The sequence below is a fragment of the Canis lupus genome, chromosome 32 (assembly GCF_048164855.1).
Source record: "Canis lupus baileyi chromosome 32, mCanLup2.hap1, whole genome shotgun sequence".
Classification (NCBI taxonomy): domain Eukaryota; kingdom Metazoa; phylum Chordata; class Mammalia; order Carnivora; family Canidae; genus Canis; species Canis lupus.
The window spans coordinates 5258152-5276163 of record NC_132869.1 but is presented as its reverse complement, the minus strand read 5'-3'; the positions used below and the strand labels follow the sequence as shown (position 1 = coordinate 5276163).

Sequence of the window (18012 nt, the reverse complement as noted above, 5' to 3'; positions counted from 1 at the left end):
TCTTGGTCTAGAGCAGATGTTGGCAAACTGCAAATCTGGCCCATGGCCTGTTTCTGAATGACTCATAAACTAAGAGTGATCTTTACATTTTACATGGTGCGGGTGTGTGTGTGTGGGGGGGCGGAATCAAAAGATATATATTTCTTGATATGTGAAAACTAGATAAAATTCTAATTTCAGCATCTGTAAACTTTTACTGGAGCAGAAGCTCACTCATTCATGTATGTATTCTCTATGGCTGTTTTTATCATCAGAGTAGTTACAACAGAGACTAATGGGCCCTAACATCTAAAATATTTCCTTTCTGGTTCTATATATATTAAAAAAAAAACCCACAAAATTTATGTATAGCTAAATAATTTTTTTTAAGATTTTATTTATTTATTCATGAGAGACACACAGAGAGCAGAGACATAGGCAGGGAAGAAGCAGGCTCCATGCAGGGAGCCCAATGTGGGACTTGATCCCGGGACTCCAGGATCATGCCCTGGGCTGAAGACAGGTGTTAAACTCCTGAGCCACTCAGGGATCCCCCCAAAATAAGATAATTTAATAGCAGTCCTAGCCCTAATGCCAGTGGCCATTCTAATTTCTGGGTGTCAAACTCCCATCAACTCTTAAATGTTTTAGCTATCACCCCTGCATACTAATGAGAAGCAGGGTAACTATAGAAAAAGGGTGAGGAAGGTACCTTCCTGATATTGATGCAGCAAATCAGGTCCAGAACTGAAAATGAAAACAGAGCAGTCTTGTCTAACATTTAAAACTGATCAAAATATCATACAGCAATACATGCCTCCCTGATTTTTTTTTTAATTTTTTATTTATTTATGATAGTCACAGAGAGAGAGAGAGAGAGAGAGAGGCAGAGACACAGGCAGAGGGAGAAGCAGGCTCCATGCACTGGGAGCCCGATGTGGGATTCGATCCCGGGTCTCCAGGATCGCGCCCTAGGCCGAAGGCAGGCGCCAAACCGCTGCGCCACCTAGGGATCCCTGCCTCCCTGATTTTACTATTCAAAGACCCCCCCGCCCCCAAGAGGAAAGACCTCCTTGCAAGCTGGAGTGGTGATCAAAACTTTTACTAAATGAGTAGAAGCCTTTCAAATGGACATCATGCTTATAATATCAATATTTAAAACAGAGGAGTTAAATTGTACTGTCTGAAGAGGGCAGAGGACTTGGAGGTGAGGAACCTTAGGGCCCAAGGTGTAAAAACCACAGATGTAGGAAATAATCTAAGGAAACTATCCCAGGGATGCCTGGATGGCTCAGTAGTTGAATGTCTGCCTTTCACTAAGGTCATGATCCTGGGGTCCTGGGATCAAGTCCCAAATCGGGCTCTCTGCAGGGAGCCTGGTTCTCCTTCGGCCTGTGTCTCTGCCTCTCTGTGTCTCTCATGAATCAATAAATAAAATCTTAAAAAAAAATAAAGAAACTATGCCAATTTTTAAAAAGTATAACTTGGTATGGAAAACTAAGAAATATAAATATTTATATATTTTATAATATATTTGTGATTATTTTATAAATATAATTTACACACACCATATAAAACATAATACACAAATATTATAAATATATAAATATATAAACCATTAAAGTCTGGTTCAGGAAATAGACCTTTTTAATGCAGTGATACGTATCAAAAGCCTAAATATATTCATAGTTAATAATCCCAAGTTTATCTTAAGGAAATAGTCCAAAATATTGGGGGAGGAAGAGGAGTATAGGAAAAATTATATGTTTGGTAGTTTCCAAATTGTGGACTATGCCAAAATTGAAAACAATGTCACATCAAATAATGAGGAATGATTTAAAATATTTTTGAGATGCAATGTCATAGAATATTACACATTCATTTAAAACACACCTAGAAAGAATATGTAACAATATGGGCAAGCAATGTAAGAATAACTGGTAAAGGAAAAAAAAAAGGAGGAAACATATAAAACCTATGTTTATATGTTAAAACAAGTCCTCATTTAAAATAAGTCAGACATAGTGGAAAATACCTTTTTCCAAAAAATTTTCCAAAAAATTCCAGTAATTTTCCAAAAAATTATTGGAATATATTCCAAAAAATTATTGGAATATATTATATTTCCAAAATATTTTGGAAAATATTTTCCAAAATATATATATAATAATAAATTATTATTCTTTCTTTCTTGACAAAGAAAATGTATCAAATTTTCACAGTTGTCCTTGGCTGCTGAAAGTTATTTCTTTTCTTTCAATTTTATTACATATTTCAAATTTCTAAAAGGACTGCGTATGATTTTTATAACTGAAAAAAGAAAAAATAAGAAATAATTTCATTCACAGGGGAGAAGGAAAACCAGAAATACATAGTTTAGTCAATGTGTTAAAAAAAAAAAAGCACATAAACGTAATTTTTTTAAAATACAGAAGTAAAAGAAAGTAGTCTTTCAAAATCCATTTCAGGGGCACCTGGCTGGCTCAGTCAGAGGAGCATCTGACTCTTGGTCTCAGGGTCATGAATTCCAGCCCCACACTGGGTGAAGAGATTATATAAATAAATATAAGCTTTAAAAAAAACAAAAACAAAAAAAACCCAAAATCCACTTCAACACTTTCAGACCCCAAGCCTCCCATTGCAGCAAACACAGCTTAAAGTAATCTGACCAATAGATGTCACTGTTACACTTCTTTCATTGACCACATCTTGAGATGCGTGACCTAACTTTGGAAGTAGAAGGCCAAAATCAAAAATATTACAAATTTCCATTTCACTTCACAAAGGGTTGTAGATTTTCATCTTTCAGCTTCATTCCAAACCTCCTTTTACAATAACTGGGATTTTGCATGCTTTTCTAAAATAACAATGCTAATATGGTTATGAAAAGGGCCAAAGTTCCTCTGCCCTTGGGTTGTTTGAGAAAATATCCAGTCACATGAACGAACATTACAGATCTAACCCACATTTATCAAACACATACTTCTGGGCCTGAAAGTAATGAGTTGGAAGGTATCAAAAGGAATCAAGGACATAAGATTGCCAATGGGCTTTAAAGTTAATGGAGAAAGAAAGAAAGAAAGAAAGAAAGAAAGAAAGAAAGAAAGAAAGAAAGAAAGAAAGAAAGAAAGAAAGAAAGAAAGAAAGAAAGAAAGAAAGAAAGAAAGAAAGAAAGAAAAGAAGGAAGGAAGAAAGAAAGAAAGAAAGAGAGAGAGAGAGAGAGAGAGAGAGAGAGGGAGGGAGGGAGGGAGGGAGGGAGGAAGGAAGGAAGGAAGGAAGGAAGGAAGGAAGGAAGGAAGGAAGGAAGAAAGAAAGAAAGAAAGAAAGAAAGAAAGAAAGAAAGAAAGAAAGAAGAAAGAAAGAAAGAAAGAAAGAAAGAAAGAAAGAAAGAAAGAAAGAAAGAAGAAAGAAAGAAAGAAAAGAAGGAAGGAAGGAAGGAAGGAAAGAAAGAAAGAAAGAAAGAAAGAAAGAAAGAAAGAAAGAAAGAAAGAAAGAAAGAAAGAAAAAAGGAAGGAAGGTAGGAAGGAAGGAAGGAAGGAAGGAAGGAAGGAAGGAAGGAAGAAAGAAAGAAAGAAAGAAAGAAAGAAAGAAAGAAAAGAAAAGAGAGAGAGGAAAGAAGAAAGAAAAGAAAGAAAGAGAAAGAAAGAAAGAAAGAAAGAAAGAAAGAAAGAAAGAAAGAAAGAAAGAAAGAAAGAAAGAAGAAAGAAAGAAAGAGAGAAAATCCTTCTTGGATACCTAATGCTCATCCTCATCTCTGAAAAGAAACTGAGAGATGTGGTGGTGACAATGACAATCTATCAGGCCATCTACAATGCAGAAGCAGCTAAAACCCAGCCTACTGTTTTGTCTAGTGTAGCTGATGGTTCTATGTCAATACAGGGATGAATGAGAAGGGAGAGGGCGGAGTCATCTTGTATTTGCAGATGTCCCACCCACCTGTTCACCTGTTATTTGAGCCCCTGGAGAGAAAGACAGGTTTAGGAATGTGTGAGAAAGATAGGCTATTTAGATTGTTCTGGAGATGGGATGTCTGGGTGGCTCAGCTTTTTCAGTGTCTGCCTTTGGCTCAGGGTGTGATCCTGGAGTCCCAGGATCAAGTCCCACATTGGGCTCCTTGCATAGGAGCCTGCTTTTCTCTCTGCCTTTCATGAATAAATAAAGTCTTAAAAAAAAAAAAAAAAAGATTGCTCTGGAGGATGTTCTCAAACGTATGTTCTCAACTTTTTAGAAAAATGATATTAAGAGGTGAGAAGCAGCAAACATGTCCTCTCACAATGAGGTTTAGGCAGTAAAACGGATGTGGGGAAAGCACTCTGAAAACATTTAGGTAAATTGTAGACACAGTCACATTCTAGCACACAAATTTCAGGCCACGGAGGTGCATCTGTATTCTGCAACCGACTGATTTTTAGACAATGACCCACACACAAAATGCAGCTTCAGCAGTTTTACGAACACAGTTTACATTAAGTACATCTCTGTTGACTGCAAAGAATCATAGCTCAAGCATAAAGATTTCTACTTACATGGAGATCCAAGTACAATTCACTTTTGTTTGGCTTCTCTCTCTCCTCGTGGAGCAGAAATGGACAGGCTGGCCCTGCTCTATAGCCCAGGAACCATGCACTTCCATCCCTGCTGGGAAGGTCTCTGGTTGCTGTCTGCTCATTGAAACAATCCCGGGACAAACCCTCAGAGGAGATGCCTAGACAAAAACAGGGAAGACCATCAGTGATGTGGTGGCTAGAAGAACACTAACCCAGCCATATCTGGGGACTCCTACGTGGGCCATTTCATACTGCCTCCTACATTCCTTCCTAGGTTGCACTTTTAGAGGATGCTTTCTCCCAAAAGTGCTTGTCTTGATTACTCTTTCTGGATCACGCTAACAAAGAATTTAAAATATTTGCCCTCATACCCAATTTAAAAAGAGAAGTCTATTAGCCATACTCTATGTTCACTACCCTTGCTTACCAATGCAGGCTATACAGACCATTCTCTTTCAGAACAGAAGTCAGGAGGCCTGAGTTGCTGGATTCACTACTAAAAGGTGTTACCTGAGTCATTCACTAGTCACTAGCTTGTGTGTTCTTCTGGAGCAGGAGCTGCATCATGGTCATCTTCATTTCTGGGGATTATCATGCATGCATGAACTACTGGGGACTCACTTTTCTCATCTCTGGAAGGGGGTATTGATGCTAGTTTTTAGCTATACTATGTTGGGATGATAATAGTCGAGGATGTGCCAGGCATTGTTCTCAGCCTTGCTCCTCAGTTTCTAAGATGACTCTATAGGCAGGCATTATCAGTGCTCCCACTTCAAATGGGGGAACTGAAGCACAATGAAATTAAGCAATTTGCTTCAGAACAAGAAATGGGAAAGCCAGGAATTGAACCCAGGCAGTTAAACACCAGAGCCCCTGCTCTTAATAACTAGATTATGTAGTCTCTGCCCAGCATTCTTGACATGGCAATACACCTTGTACAACAAAAGGACTTCATGGTCAAATAAATGTGAGAGGCTGCATGCCATATCCCGCAGAGCCACAGTTCATGTTCGTGTATTAAAGACTTTGAAACGCCCGTTAGTAAAGAAGCATAACTCTAATAGTGTTTTCCTAACTTATTTGACCACAGAATCCATTAAAAGGATACCCATTAAACATGCTGGAAGCCACTAGTGTTCCACTGCAATGTAGTTTGGAAATTACTAGATTAGATCACCTCTAAAGTCCCATACAGCTCTCAAGTCCGGAAGTCTCTTTTAATTCCTGGTAAACAATCTTGGCAAAATATTAAGTGACCAGCCAGAAGGGTTTAGGCTCAGTATCCTCTGCAGTAGAGATCACTGTTGAATATATGCTAGAGCATTTATCACACCGAAGCCTTGTAATAGTGTTTCTTTGAGAGTGGCCCAAAGCCAGCCAACGACTTTGGCCATACTGAAAACCTGACATACCAGGTGATTTGAGCTGATGAGAAGTTAGCTAGCAAAAGGAAAGTGGGCTAACATGCTTCTCCTTCAGATTAGAGTAGGATTTTCGAAGAGAGAAAATTTGAAAACAGCCAAGGCTTTGCTTTTTGTTTGCTTGTTTGGTTGGTTGGTTTCCAATCACACTTCAGGGTGAAAAGTGATACAGGTCACGGCATCGCCACAGTTGCCCCCTGACAGGCTGTTTGTTGACAGAACACTTTTCTGTAGCCACTGAGAAAATGAGGATCCAAGACCTCAGGCATCTCCTCTGCAGACCTGGGATATCTGGAAAGTCATAACCGGGCTCTTCCCTCATTTCAGCCAGATGTCCTACAGTGAGGGCCTTTTTATTCACCTGGCCTCACCCCTGCCTTATACTCTTTACTACCTACTCTCTCCAGACAGACTGCCTCGTGGGCTTTTGCTCAGGGCCTCACTGCAGAGTGTGACCGCTCCTGCTCAGAAGACACAGAAAAGGGCTCCTGCCTAAAGAGACCATGGAGAGGAGAGGAACGCCCTGCTAAGCATGTGCCCTCTATCCTCACAGTGACCCTGAGAGGAAAGTCATCCCGGCTGTACTTTAACAGATGGAGAGATGAAAGCTCTGCCTCTGGTTAACTTCCAATTATTGGTCTCATCTCCCTCCTTGAATACTACTGTTTATATCTGGCAAGAAAGAGGAAATCAACCTTTTTAGATGTGTGTGGGACCCTCACTATGCTCCCTCATCTTCAGAAATGTGTTAATTACTAATCCCATCCCCTCTTTCCAAATCCCTCTACTTTTCATCTTGATTTTGGGAGAGCTGCTGACTTTGGGTAAAGTTTCCCCAGATTAATACAACACAAAACGTAATATGTCGATCACAAACAACATGATGTACAACATCTAAGGCAAGACATCTATACCATCAGAGGCACATTGTCTGGTGACTGGACGTTCGTCATTTAGGTATAAAAGAGTGAGAAATGCCCATAATAACCAGGGTCTGGTGTCCCTGGATGAGATGCAGGTGCATGCACAAACACACTCACACACCCTGCAGAGGCTATCTGACACTTCACTGATAAGGTGTACAGTGCAATCCAATTCACTCTTTATGCAGAGGAAAGACAACATCAAGTTTAGGCACAGACAAAGAAAAGCAACTTCATTTTGGAGATAGTTTTCAATTGAAAGGCTAATTTTTAACATCTAATATTTAACCAGACAATATCCCTATGAAGGAAGGAAATGCACAAGGTACAACGGTGACATGTAAACATTTCGGTAAAGATCATTAGGACAGGAATGGGCCAAGGTGCAAATGACAAATTCACCAGTAGAAAGGACACAACAGATTTACAAAATAAGTCTTTGAATGGAGAGTTTTAATATAATCAATGCAAGTTTTTTGAACAGTTGAAAATAAAGCAAATGTCCATGTTGATTAACATAGGTAGTGGCCACACTATTCTCTTCAAATGAATAAATTTTAATAAAGAGAAAAAAAATTACCTGAAATTAGGTAAGTATGTTTTGTCAAATGGGCAAATGTCATCTAATTTTATGACACCAATAGATTTTGAAGGGTTATATTTTCATTGAACATTTTGCAAAAAGCTTAGCACAGTCTCCTCAACTCAATCATGTCTTTCCCTTCCATGTGCATATTTTAAGTCCATTTTCCACTCCATATTTATTGGTTATTTTGTTTCTCAAAGACATTTCAATAGCTTGATGAAACACACATGCACATGGGGTTAATGCTACAACTGACCACTGTTTAATACAACATATAGCACAGACACAGTACAGGCAGGGCAGCTTACCTGGAGACCACTTTGAAAGTGTGTGCTTTTTCCCAACCATTCAAGTGATGAGCTGCACTTCCTGGTGCTAACCTATAACATCAGACTGGGGTTTTGCTGTCAATTATCAATACAACAGAACAGAAAAGAAAGGTAATAAGCCATTTCAAACTGGAAGCAGTTTATTCCAAAACAGAATCAGTGTCCCTTCCTGATGATGATGACTATTGTTTCCATTGCTTCACTGCCTCCCTGAATTCTGAGTATGCACCCAAGGCCTCTTCCAGTTGCGTCTGTAGCTCCTCCCACTGGCATAGATGTGTATTTCCCCCGGTCCATGGATGTTGGATCTGGCCTTGTGACTTGCGTTAGCCAACTGAATGTGGGCAATGTGACAGGATGCTGATTCCGAGCCCAGACCTTAGGAGGCATTTTGTGGTTTTCCCCCTGCTTTGTGTTTCTGCCATCACCATGTGACAAGCATGTGCTAGGAAGCCCAAATGAGACACACAGAGAAGATCCAAACACAGTTCCGCTGCAGAATGAACCCAGATCAGATCAAGTGAATGACAGCCAACCAACTCGTCAGACAGTGAATGAAAACAATAAATATTTGCTGTGAGCCTTTGAGATTTGAGGCTATTCAAAATAGCTCCCTAATAGACTATCATCTCTCCCCACCAGAAGCACCATCTCTATTAAAAACTTTGAACCATTTCAGCTGAAAGGGCTTAAGGGCTATTAATATACATTTGTAAAAATAATTCCTCCTAAAAAAATGATTTGATATATCAGGTTTTGGAAAATAATAAAAAACTCATGGCATATCCATGTCCTCATTCATACCAAGATTCACACTCAAACTATTTCATTAGAAAAATTAACTTTATTTAGCAGGCATTGTCTTTAATTATCTAAGGAACATATATAAATGCATAAATACATTTATACATGTGTATGAAACATACATATATAAAACATGTCTAAATCCACTTCTAAAGAGAAGTTTGCAAACATACCATATAATCAAATCTGGACAAAAGTCCCTAAGGAACAAAATTACAGTGCCTTTCAGCCTTCCTCCTTCAATTTTCCTGTCACACTGAGCCCTCACTTGACAGCAGTGATGAAGTAGTTATGCTTTCAAAAGGAGAAAGGGGGGAAAAAAACCCTTAGCCTGAGACTCTCTTGAATTTTTTTCCTCCTGTGCTGTAATTCCCAGGGCCATCCATCATATTGACTTAAAATAAATCCAAAGAGGTGCAGTTTTCTCAACCATGAATATCAGAACTGATATGTAAAGGTAGACGGGTTGTCTTCCATTATGTTATTCAAACATGTACTTACAAGCAAAAGACAGCAATCTAGATGTGCAGCTAATGGGAAGTGACATTGTTAAGTACTTGTAAAGAGGCTGTGTGCTTATGTGTAATTATTCATGCCTTTATCCAGGGAGACAGAGCTTTGGTGAAAGTATAGTCTCATGGCTGGTATCTGTCAATTTGAGATCACCACTTGCCAATCCCACTGCCCCCATTTTCATTCCTTGTGATGTTGAATGATACAGTGTCCTAAGCAGATAGGTAGCTTTAATTCTAAGAATTCACCTTATCCATCCACTCCAGTCTCTAACTCCTGGCAAGAAGTCCATGGAAGGAAAACTTATGGGCAAGGACAGGCAGGTGGAGGTGGAAGGTGTACAAGGGCAGGACAAGGCTATGGGGTAGACCAGGAAGTAGGAAGGAATCCATATCCATCCAACCAATGCAATGTTCGAATTTCTTAAGTTATGTTTATAGTCAAATGACATGAAATCAAATTTAGAATTAGAAGGGATCTTGTACGTCTCTTATCTGCTCATTTTATACCTGATGAAACTGAAACCAAGAAGTTTGTGGTATCTCCAACATACCCACCTGATGGCAAAGGCAGACTAAAATCCAGGTTCCAGGGAAATCTTTTATGTTATTTAGAGAACAGCATTATTGCCAATCCATGGATGAGAGAACACTGAGGTCTGATAAAAAGTAAATGTGAATGTTTTCACAGGTGGGATCAATTCCTGACTATGACTTTTACTAGTTGTTTGAAACTAGTGGAGTTAATAAACCTTTCTGAATCTTTATTTCCTCATTAATAAAATAAAAATAACTATGGGCACCCAGGTGGCCCAGGCAGTTAAGCGTCTGCCTTTGGCTCAGGTCACGGTCTCAGGGTCCTCGGATGGAGCCCCTCATCAGGGCTCCCTGCTCAGCAAGGAGTCTGCTTCTCTCCCTCCCTAGCCCTCCTCCCCCCCATTGGTGTGTGTGTTCTCTCTTTCTCAAATAAATAAATAAATAAAATCTTTTTTAAAAAAAAGAAAAGAATAAGAAAATGCCTGCTAGTGAGCAGTATTCAAAATTGTTTCCTTCCAGGAAACTTTACTTGGGCCAGGGGTGACAGATTGACGGGGGATGCAGACAAATCCCGGTTTTAAATAAAGAAAAGAAGCCTGTACACAATGAGGCCATACTAAACATCACATACCCATATTAAGGACTATTTCTTTGTCTAGGAAGATAAAGGGAAGAAAAATTAAGCTAATAAGAATTCATGGTAGCACTCCACTGCAGCAGATCCCAAATCTGCTTAAGTCCTAAAAATAGAATTCACATCATCAAATGCAATAGCTCCAAGTAAGTAAGTGGCTGATCATCCTCCAAAAGAGCAACTCCTCAGGGCATTTCCTTAGAAATGACATCCAATGACATATCTTCCCTAAAGTTCAAACACTTGAGCCTTGGGCCATGAATGAAACTATTTATAGGCAAAGATTTAAATGAAATAGCATTTTAAGGAGGTACATAAATATATGTATATTTCTATGATTATTATTATACTAACTTCTCTCCATGATCTTTTCCTGCAAGGGATACAGATGTCAAGTGAGAGACAAATATTGCTTAAGTCAGGAAACTCATTTGTGGCTATAGTTATCCTGAATATTTTAACACCTGGAAAACAGGGGTGTGTTTTAAAGTAGCACAAATGATGCTGAGTCACTCTGCTTTAGAACGGAGGGAAGGTAGGAGAAGATGCTTCTAAGTAAGGTTTGGTGCAGAAAAGATTAAGAGAAAATCACATTTGGAAGGTTGTAGGATTCCCTGAGACATAAAAACCTCTGTCCATTTTCAGATAGTAAATGCTGAGGAAATTAGATGTTGGTACTTCAAATGCCTGTTTCAAAAAATCCTGGTATATTTGATGTTAAGGAAGATACTTGCTCATTAACAAAAAATATTACTGAAGTGAAGAACAAGAATACAGAATGCATTTCTTATCATATTCATTCTAAATAAATTTGAATCACATTTTTCCACTTTATATCACATTGTTTCAGTTATTATGGGAATAGCTATACCAATGGGGAATCCAACTCTTGAAGAGATATGACATAGCTACTAATTGTCTTAATAGCTAAGGAGGTATAGTAAAGAAAAAAACTATAAAATACTAAGGCTTGGATTATAAAATATATGATGAGTTTTTTTTCATCTTTTTCCAAAAGGAAGGGATCTTAAGAGAGACACAAAACATGAATATGCATAACAAGATTGAGACAAAGAAAAAAAGGTGGCACATATGTCAATATTAAGGGTAAACATTTAAGAGATTAAGAACACAATATGACTTTGAGTGTCCTGGCAAACAAAGCAGTTCTATTATCAAAAGGAGGAGGGGTGAGGCAGTGAAGGGTTAGAGTCTTGGTTTCTGCTCAGGCCAGTGATCTCCGTGTTGAGGGGTGGAGCCCCATGTAGACTCCCCACTAGAATCCCTCAGCCTCAGCTCCAGCCCTGCTCAACTCCCAATAGGTCTGTCCCTGTCTCTCTGCTCCTCCCCCATGCTCTCTCTCTTTCTCTGGAATAAATAAATCCCTTTTAAAAAAGGAGGAAATGGGGCACCTCGTGGCTCAGCAGTTGACCATCTGCCTTCGGCTCAGGTCATGATCTTGGGGTCCTGGGATCGAGTCCCGCGTCGGGCTCCCTGCATGGAGCCTGCTTCTCCCTCTGCCTGTGTCTCTGCCTCTCTTTCTCTGTGTCTCTCATGAATAAATAAATAAAATCTTTAAAAAATAAAAAAAGGAGGGGAAACATACATATTCTTCAGGGCTGATCACGATTTTTCTGATGTTAAATTATGAGAGAGATTGGTATATAATACAGTCAATTCCCATGTTGGACTTAGCTCCATCCAGGCTGTTTTGACCAACAGTTGATTTCACAGAGCTAGTGATGCTGATCTAGTTGTCTACAAATAGCCTCTGTCCTTTGAACCAGAGAGGTTTGGAAATTATCTTGACTACCCAGTGATGTGAAAGTAAAGTGAAGAGTTCTTCAGCAGCACGACTAAGTAGTGGCTGCCCTGAAACAGATTCTTAAACGGCCTGCTTTGCCAAGTGTTTCAGGGACTAGAGCTTTTCTACCTTCCTTCTTCCAACGACCATCATTACTAAAGAGCAGGCCTGCACTTGATCCCAACAATCTTAGCCGAGGCCTAATTTATCACTCCCTCTTTCCTCACAAATCTATTTTCTTAGGGGTGAGTTATGTCCTTCATATGGGACATTTACTATGTGTCACATGCTTTATATACATTATGTGTTATTGAGAATCTTCACAATAATCCTGCAAGGTTGGTATAAAGTAATCACATTCTAAGGATGAGAAAAGTAATGAAACAGAGAAGATAACTTTACCCAGGATCAAACAGTATGTAGGAGAAAGGGTCCTGAACCCAGAGCCCAGAATTAACCACCTACCATAAATAATTAAAAACTAAACAAAATATAGTAAACAACTATTTTTAAATGTTTGATAGTAAGCAGTGCAGTTCAATAATCCTTAAAAGAGGTACAACAAATGAAGTGAGCCTCATAATTGCTTGGGCTTACAGTTGAAGAGATGATTTCTAGACTAAAAATAATTAATACGGCCCAATGACCTATTGGGAAATATCAAGCAGTCTAACATATATAAAATTAGAAGCAGAGAAGTGGAAAAATATTTAAAGAAATAATGGCTAAAAAGGAGAGACAGAAGAAAATTTTTAAAGAAATACTGGCTGAGGGGAGGGACAAGACGGCGGAAGAGTACGGTCCCCAGGTCACCTGTCCCCACCAAATTACCTAGATAACCTTCAAATCATCCTGAAAATCTACCAATTCGGCCTGAGATTTAAAGAGAGACCAACTGGAACGCTACAGTGAGAGGAGTTCGCGCTTCTATCAAGGTAGGAAGACGGGGGAAAAGAAATAAAGAATCAAAAGGCCTCCAAGGGGGAGGGGCCCGCGAGGAGCCGGGCTGAGGCCGGGGCGAGTGTCCCCAGGACAGGAGAGCCCCGTCCCGGAGACGCAGGAGCTGCACCGACCTTCCCGGGGGAAAGGGGCTCGCGGGGAGGTGGAGCAGGACCCAGGAGGGCGAGGATGCCCTCGGGCTCCCGGGGACACTAACAGACACCTGCGCCCCGGGAGAGTGCGCCGAGCTCCCTAAGGGCTGCAGCGCGCACGGGGGACCCGGAGCAGCTCGGGGGGGGCTCGGGCGGCGGCTCCGCGGAGGGGGGGCTGCGGGGCTGTAGGGATAGAGGGAACATTCCTCGACATCTTAAAAGCCATCTACGAAAAGATCGCAGCCAATATCACTCTCAATGGGGAAGCACTGGGAGCCTTTCCCCTAAGATCAGGAACAAGACAGGGATGTCCACTCTCACCACTGCTATTCAACAGAGCACTGGAAGTCCTAGCCTCAGCAATCAGACAACAAAAAGACATTAAAGGCATTCAAATTGGCAAAGAAGAAGTCAAACTCTCCCTCTTTGCCGATGACATGATACTCTACATAGAAAACCCAAAAGCCTCCACCCCAAGATTGCTAGAACTCATACAGCAATTTGGTAGTGTGGCAGGATACAAAATCAATGCCCGGAAATCAATGGCATTTCTATACACTAACAATGAGACTGAAAAAGAGAAATTAAGGAGTCAATCCCACTTACAATTGCACCCAAAAGCATAAGATACCTAGGAATAAACCTAAACAAAGAGCTAAAGGATCTATACCCTAAAAACTACAGAACACTTCTGAAAGAAATTGAGGAAGACACAAAGAGATGGAAAAATATTCCATGCTCATGGATTGGAAGAATTAATATTGTGAACATGTCAATGTTACCCAGGGCAATTTACACATTTAATGCAATCTCTATCAAAATACCATGGACTTTCTTCAGAGAGTTAGAACAAATTATTTTAAGATTTGTGTGGAATCAGAAAAGACCCCGAATAGCCAGGGGAATTTTACAAAAGAAAACCATATCTGGGGGCATCACAATGCCAGATTTCAGGTTGTACTACAAAGCTGTGGTCATCAAGACAGTGTGGTACTGGCACAAAAACAGACACATAGATCAATGGAACAGAATAGAGAACCCATAAGTGGACCCTGAACTTTATGGTCAACTAATATTCGATAAAGGAGGAAAGACTATCCATTGGAAGAAAGACAGTCTCTTCAATAAATGGTGCTGGGAAAATTGGACATCCACATGCAGAAGAATGAAACTAGACCACTCTCTTTCACCATACACAAAGATAAACTCAAAATGGATGAAAGATCTAAATGTGAGACAAGATTCCATCAAAATCCTAGAGGAGAACACAGGCAACACCCTTTTGGAACTCGGCCACAGTAACTTCTTGCAAGATACATCCACGAAGGCAAAAGAAACAAAAGCAAAAATGAACTATTGGGACTCCATCAAGATAAGAAGCTTTTGCACAGCAAAGGATACAGTCAACAAAACTAAAAGACAACCTACAGAATGGGAGAACATATTTGCAAATGACCTATCAGATAAAGGGCTAGTTTCCAGATCCATAAAGAACTTATTAAACTCAACAGCAAAGAAACAAACAATCCAATCATGAAATGGGCAAAAGACATGAACAGAAATCTCACAGAGGAAGACATAGACATGGCCAACATGCACATGAGAAAATGCTCTGCATCACTTGCCATCAGGGAAATACTAATCAAAACCACAATGAGATCCCACCTCACACCAGTGAGAATGGGGAAAATTAACAAGGCAGGAAACCACAAATGTTGGAGAGGATGCGGAGAAAAGGGAACCGTCTTACACTGTTGGTGGGAATGTGAACTGGTGCAGCCACTCTGGAAAAATGTGTGGAGGTTCCTCAAAGAGTTAAGAATAGACCTGCCCTACGACCCAGCAATTGCACTGTTGGGGATTTACCCCAAAGATAAAGATGCAATGAAACGCCGGGACACCTGCACCCCGATGTTTCTAGCAGCAATGTCCACAATAGCCAAACTGTGGAAGGAGCCTCGGTGTCCATGGAAAGATGAATGGATAAAGAAGATGTGGTTTATGTACACAATGGAATATTCCTCAGCCATTAGAAACGACAAATCCCCACCATTTGCTTCAACGTGGATGGAACTGGAGGGTATTATGCTGAGTGAAGTAAGTCAATCGGAGAAGGACAAACATTGTATGTTCTCATTCATTTGGGGAATATAAATAATAGTGAAAGGGAATATAAGGGAAGGGAGAAGAAATGTGTGGGAAATCTCAGAAAGGGAGACAGAACATAAAGACTCCTAACTCTGGGAAACGAACTAGGGGTGGTGGAAGGGGAGGAGGGCGGGGTGTGGGGGTGAATGCGTGATGGGCGCTGGGGGGCACCTGACGGGATGAGCACTGGGTGTTAATCTGTATGTTGGTAAATTGAACACCAATAAAAAGAAATTTATTATAAAAAAAAGAAATACTGGCTGAAATTCTCCAAATTTAACAAAAAGTATAAACCCACAGATCAAAGAAGCTCTATGAACCTTAAGGAGGATAAACATAAAGGAAACTATAAAAATAAAGTTGTAAAAAGCCAGTGATAAGAAGAATATTATAAAAGCAGCCAAGAAAAGAATATTATATATGAAACCAAACAAAAGAATAATTAAGGACTTCTTGGCTGAACATGCATGCTGGAAGGCAATGAATGACAACTTTAAAATACTGAAAGATAAGGGATTAAAAGTGTCAACCTAGAACCTGACATGCAGTAAAAATATCTTCCAAACTGAAAGGAAAACAAAGATTTTTCAGACAATTAAAAGCCAGACAATTCATCTTCAGCTGACTTAAGACCACAGGAAATGTCAAAAAATTGTTAATGTTTTTTTTCTGGCAAAAGGAAAAAAATCGGAAGAGGGGCACCTGGGTGGCTCAGTTGATTGAGGGTCCAACTCTTGGTTTCAGCTCACATCATGATTCAGGGTCATGAGAATGAGCCTGCACTCAGCAAGGAGTCTGCTTAAGACTCTTTCTCCCTCTCTCCCTCCCCCTGACTCTCTCTCTAAAATGAATAAATAAATCTTTAAAAAAAAATCAGAAGAAAATTTGGAAAATACCAAAAATTATAAACATGTAAGTTAATACACAGGACATTTTCCTCATTATTGAAGTTATTTAAAAATATAATTAACTGAAATAAAAATAATGTATTGTGTGGTTTATAACATATGGACATAAGAGATGCTAATAACAACAATTGCAGCACATTCAAGAAGCAGAAATGGAAATGTTCTGTTTTAAGAGTCAGAAATTTGTGTGAAGCAGTATAATTTAAAATAGACTGTGATAAATTAAATTTGCATATTAGAGTTATTGGTTTTTAAAAATGCTATCTCCAATGGTAGATATAACATGGAATCCTAGAAAGCACTCTAGCTAAAAGAAGATAGAAAATTATGTAAAAAGGAAGAAAAACAAATGGAAAGTGGATTAAAACTCAACTATACTGATAGTTACATTAAATATAAATCACCTAAACACTCCAATTTAAAGTCAGGGTTTATCAGACTGGGTAAAAAAGTAAGGCTCAATTATACATCATCTCCAAGAAACTCATTTTAAATATAAAATTATAAATAAGGTACAGTAGAAGGATGGAAAAAGCTATATATACAAATGCTAATTACAGAAAGATTGAGTGGCTATATTAATATCAGGAGAAATAAACTTTGAAATGAGATATGTTACCAGGAATAAAGAGAGAAGCTTCATAATGATAAGGAGTCAATTTATCAGAGAGAAAGAGCAATCCTAAACTTCCTAAACTACCTAAACTACCTAAAATCCTAAACTACCAGTTTGTATCTGGTAACAGAACTTCAAAATACATAAGCAAAGCTATCAGAACTGGTCTGAGATATCTATCATCTATCTATCTATCTTCACAATTATATTTGGAGATTTCAATACTCCTGTCTTAGTAGTCAACAGATCAAGTTGATAGAAAATCAGTAGGAATATAGAAGAACTAAACAACATTGCTACCAATTTTACCTAATTGATATTTATAAGATACACTACCCAATAACTACAGAATACATATTCTTTCAAGTGCATATGGAATTTATCAAAATCATCAACATACTGTACCATTAATAAATCTGAAAATATCAACATCATAAAAATATGTTACACTGATAAATGGAATTAAATTCAGATATAATAAGTGGAACTACCTGGAAAATTCCAAATATTTGGAATTTCTAATTTCCAAATGTTAGACACCGCATTTGAAGAATAACTTCATAGGTCAAAAAAAAAAGTCACAGGGGAAATTAGAAAACATCTGAGATGTAGCAAAAGTGGTGATCAGAGGAAAATTTATAGTCTTACTTACTTAGTGATGGCCGCTCTTCCATGCTGGTCAACATCTTAACATTTATTCCCTGAACTAGGGCATATCAGGCACTGTTGATGCATGGTCAATTCACAGAAAACAGAGGATTCGGTAACCATTTTCTTCTTGAAAACTAAATGCTAATGTCTTAACTTTTTTTTTAATTAATTTATTTATTTTTATTATTATTTTTTATTGGAGTTCAATTTGCCAACATATAGCATAACACCCAGTGCTCATCCCACCAAGTGCCCCCCTCAGTGCCCATCACCCAGTCACCCCAAACCCCCACCCACTTCCCCTTCCACTACCCCTTGTTCATTTTCTAGAATTAGGTGTCTCTCGTGTTTTGTCACCCTCACTGATATTTTCACTCATTTTCTCTCCTTTCCCTTTATTCCCTTTCACTAATTTTTATATTCCCCAAATGAATGAGACCATATAATGTTTTCCCTTTTCTGATTGACTTATTTCACTCAGCATAATACCGTCCAGGTCCCTCCACGTCGAAGCAAATAGTG

General features: G+C 39.0%; 1 protein-coding gene across 27 annotated transcripts in view; it reads right to left on the bottom strand.

Moving 5' to 3' along the window:
* FMN1 (formin 1) overlaps positions 1–18012 on the bottom strand; it is a 433864-nt gene that overhangs the window by 319630 nt on the left and 96222 nt on the right. For 24 of the 27 annotated variants that reach the window (XR_012022366.1, XR_012022361.1, XR_012022362.1 and 21 more), the window contains one exon: positions 4506–4684. The exons of 2 other annotated variants lie outside the window; for them this stretch is intronic. Coding sequence is in view for 14 of the 25 variants with exons in the window: in XM_072808314.1 (XP_072664415.1) it covers positions 4506–4684 (179 nt within the window). In the remaining 11 variants the exon portion in view is untranslated. Of the gene's footprint in view, positions 1–4505; positions 4685–7764; positions 7861–18012 lie in introns of those variants that run through there. One more of the 27 variants, XR_012022371.1, reaches the window with a different exon arrangement.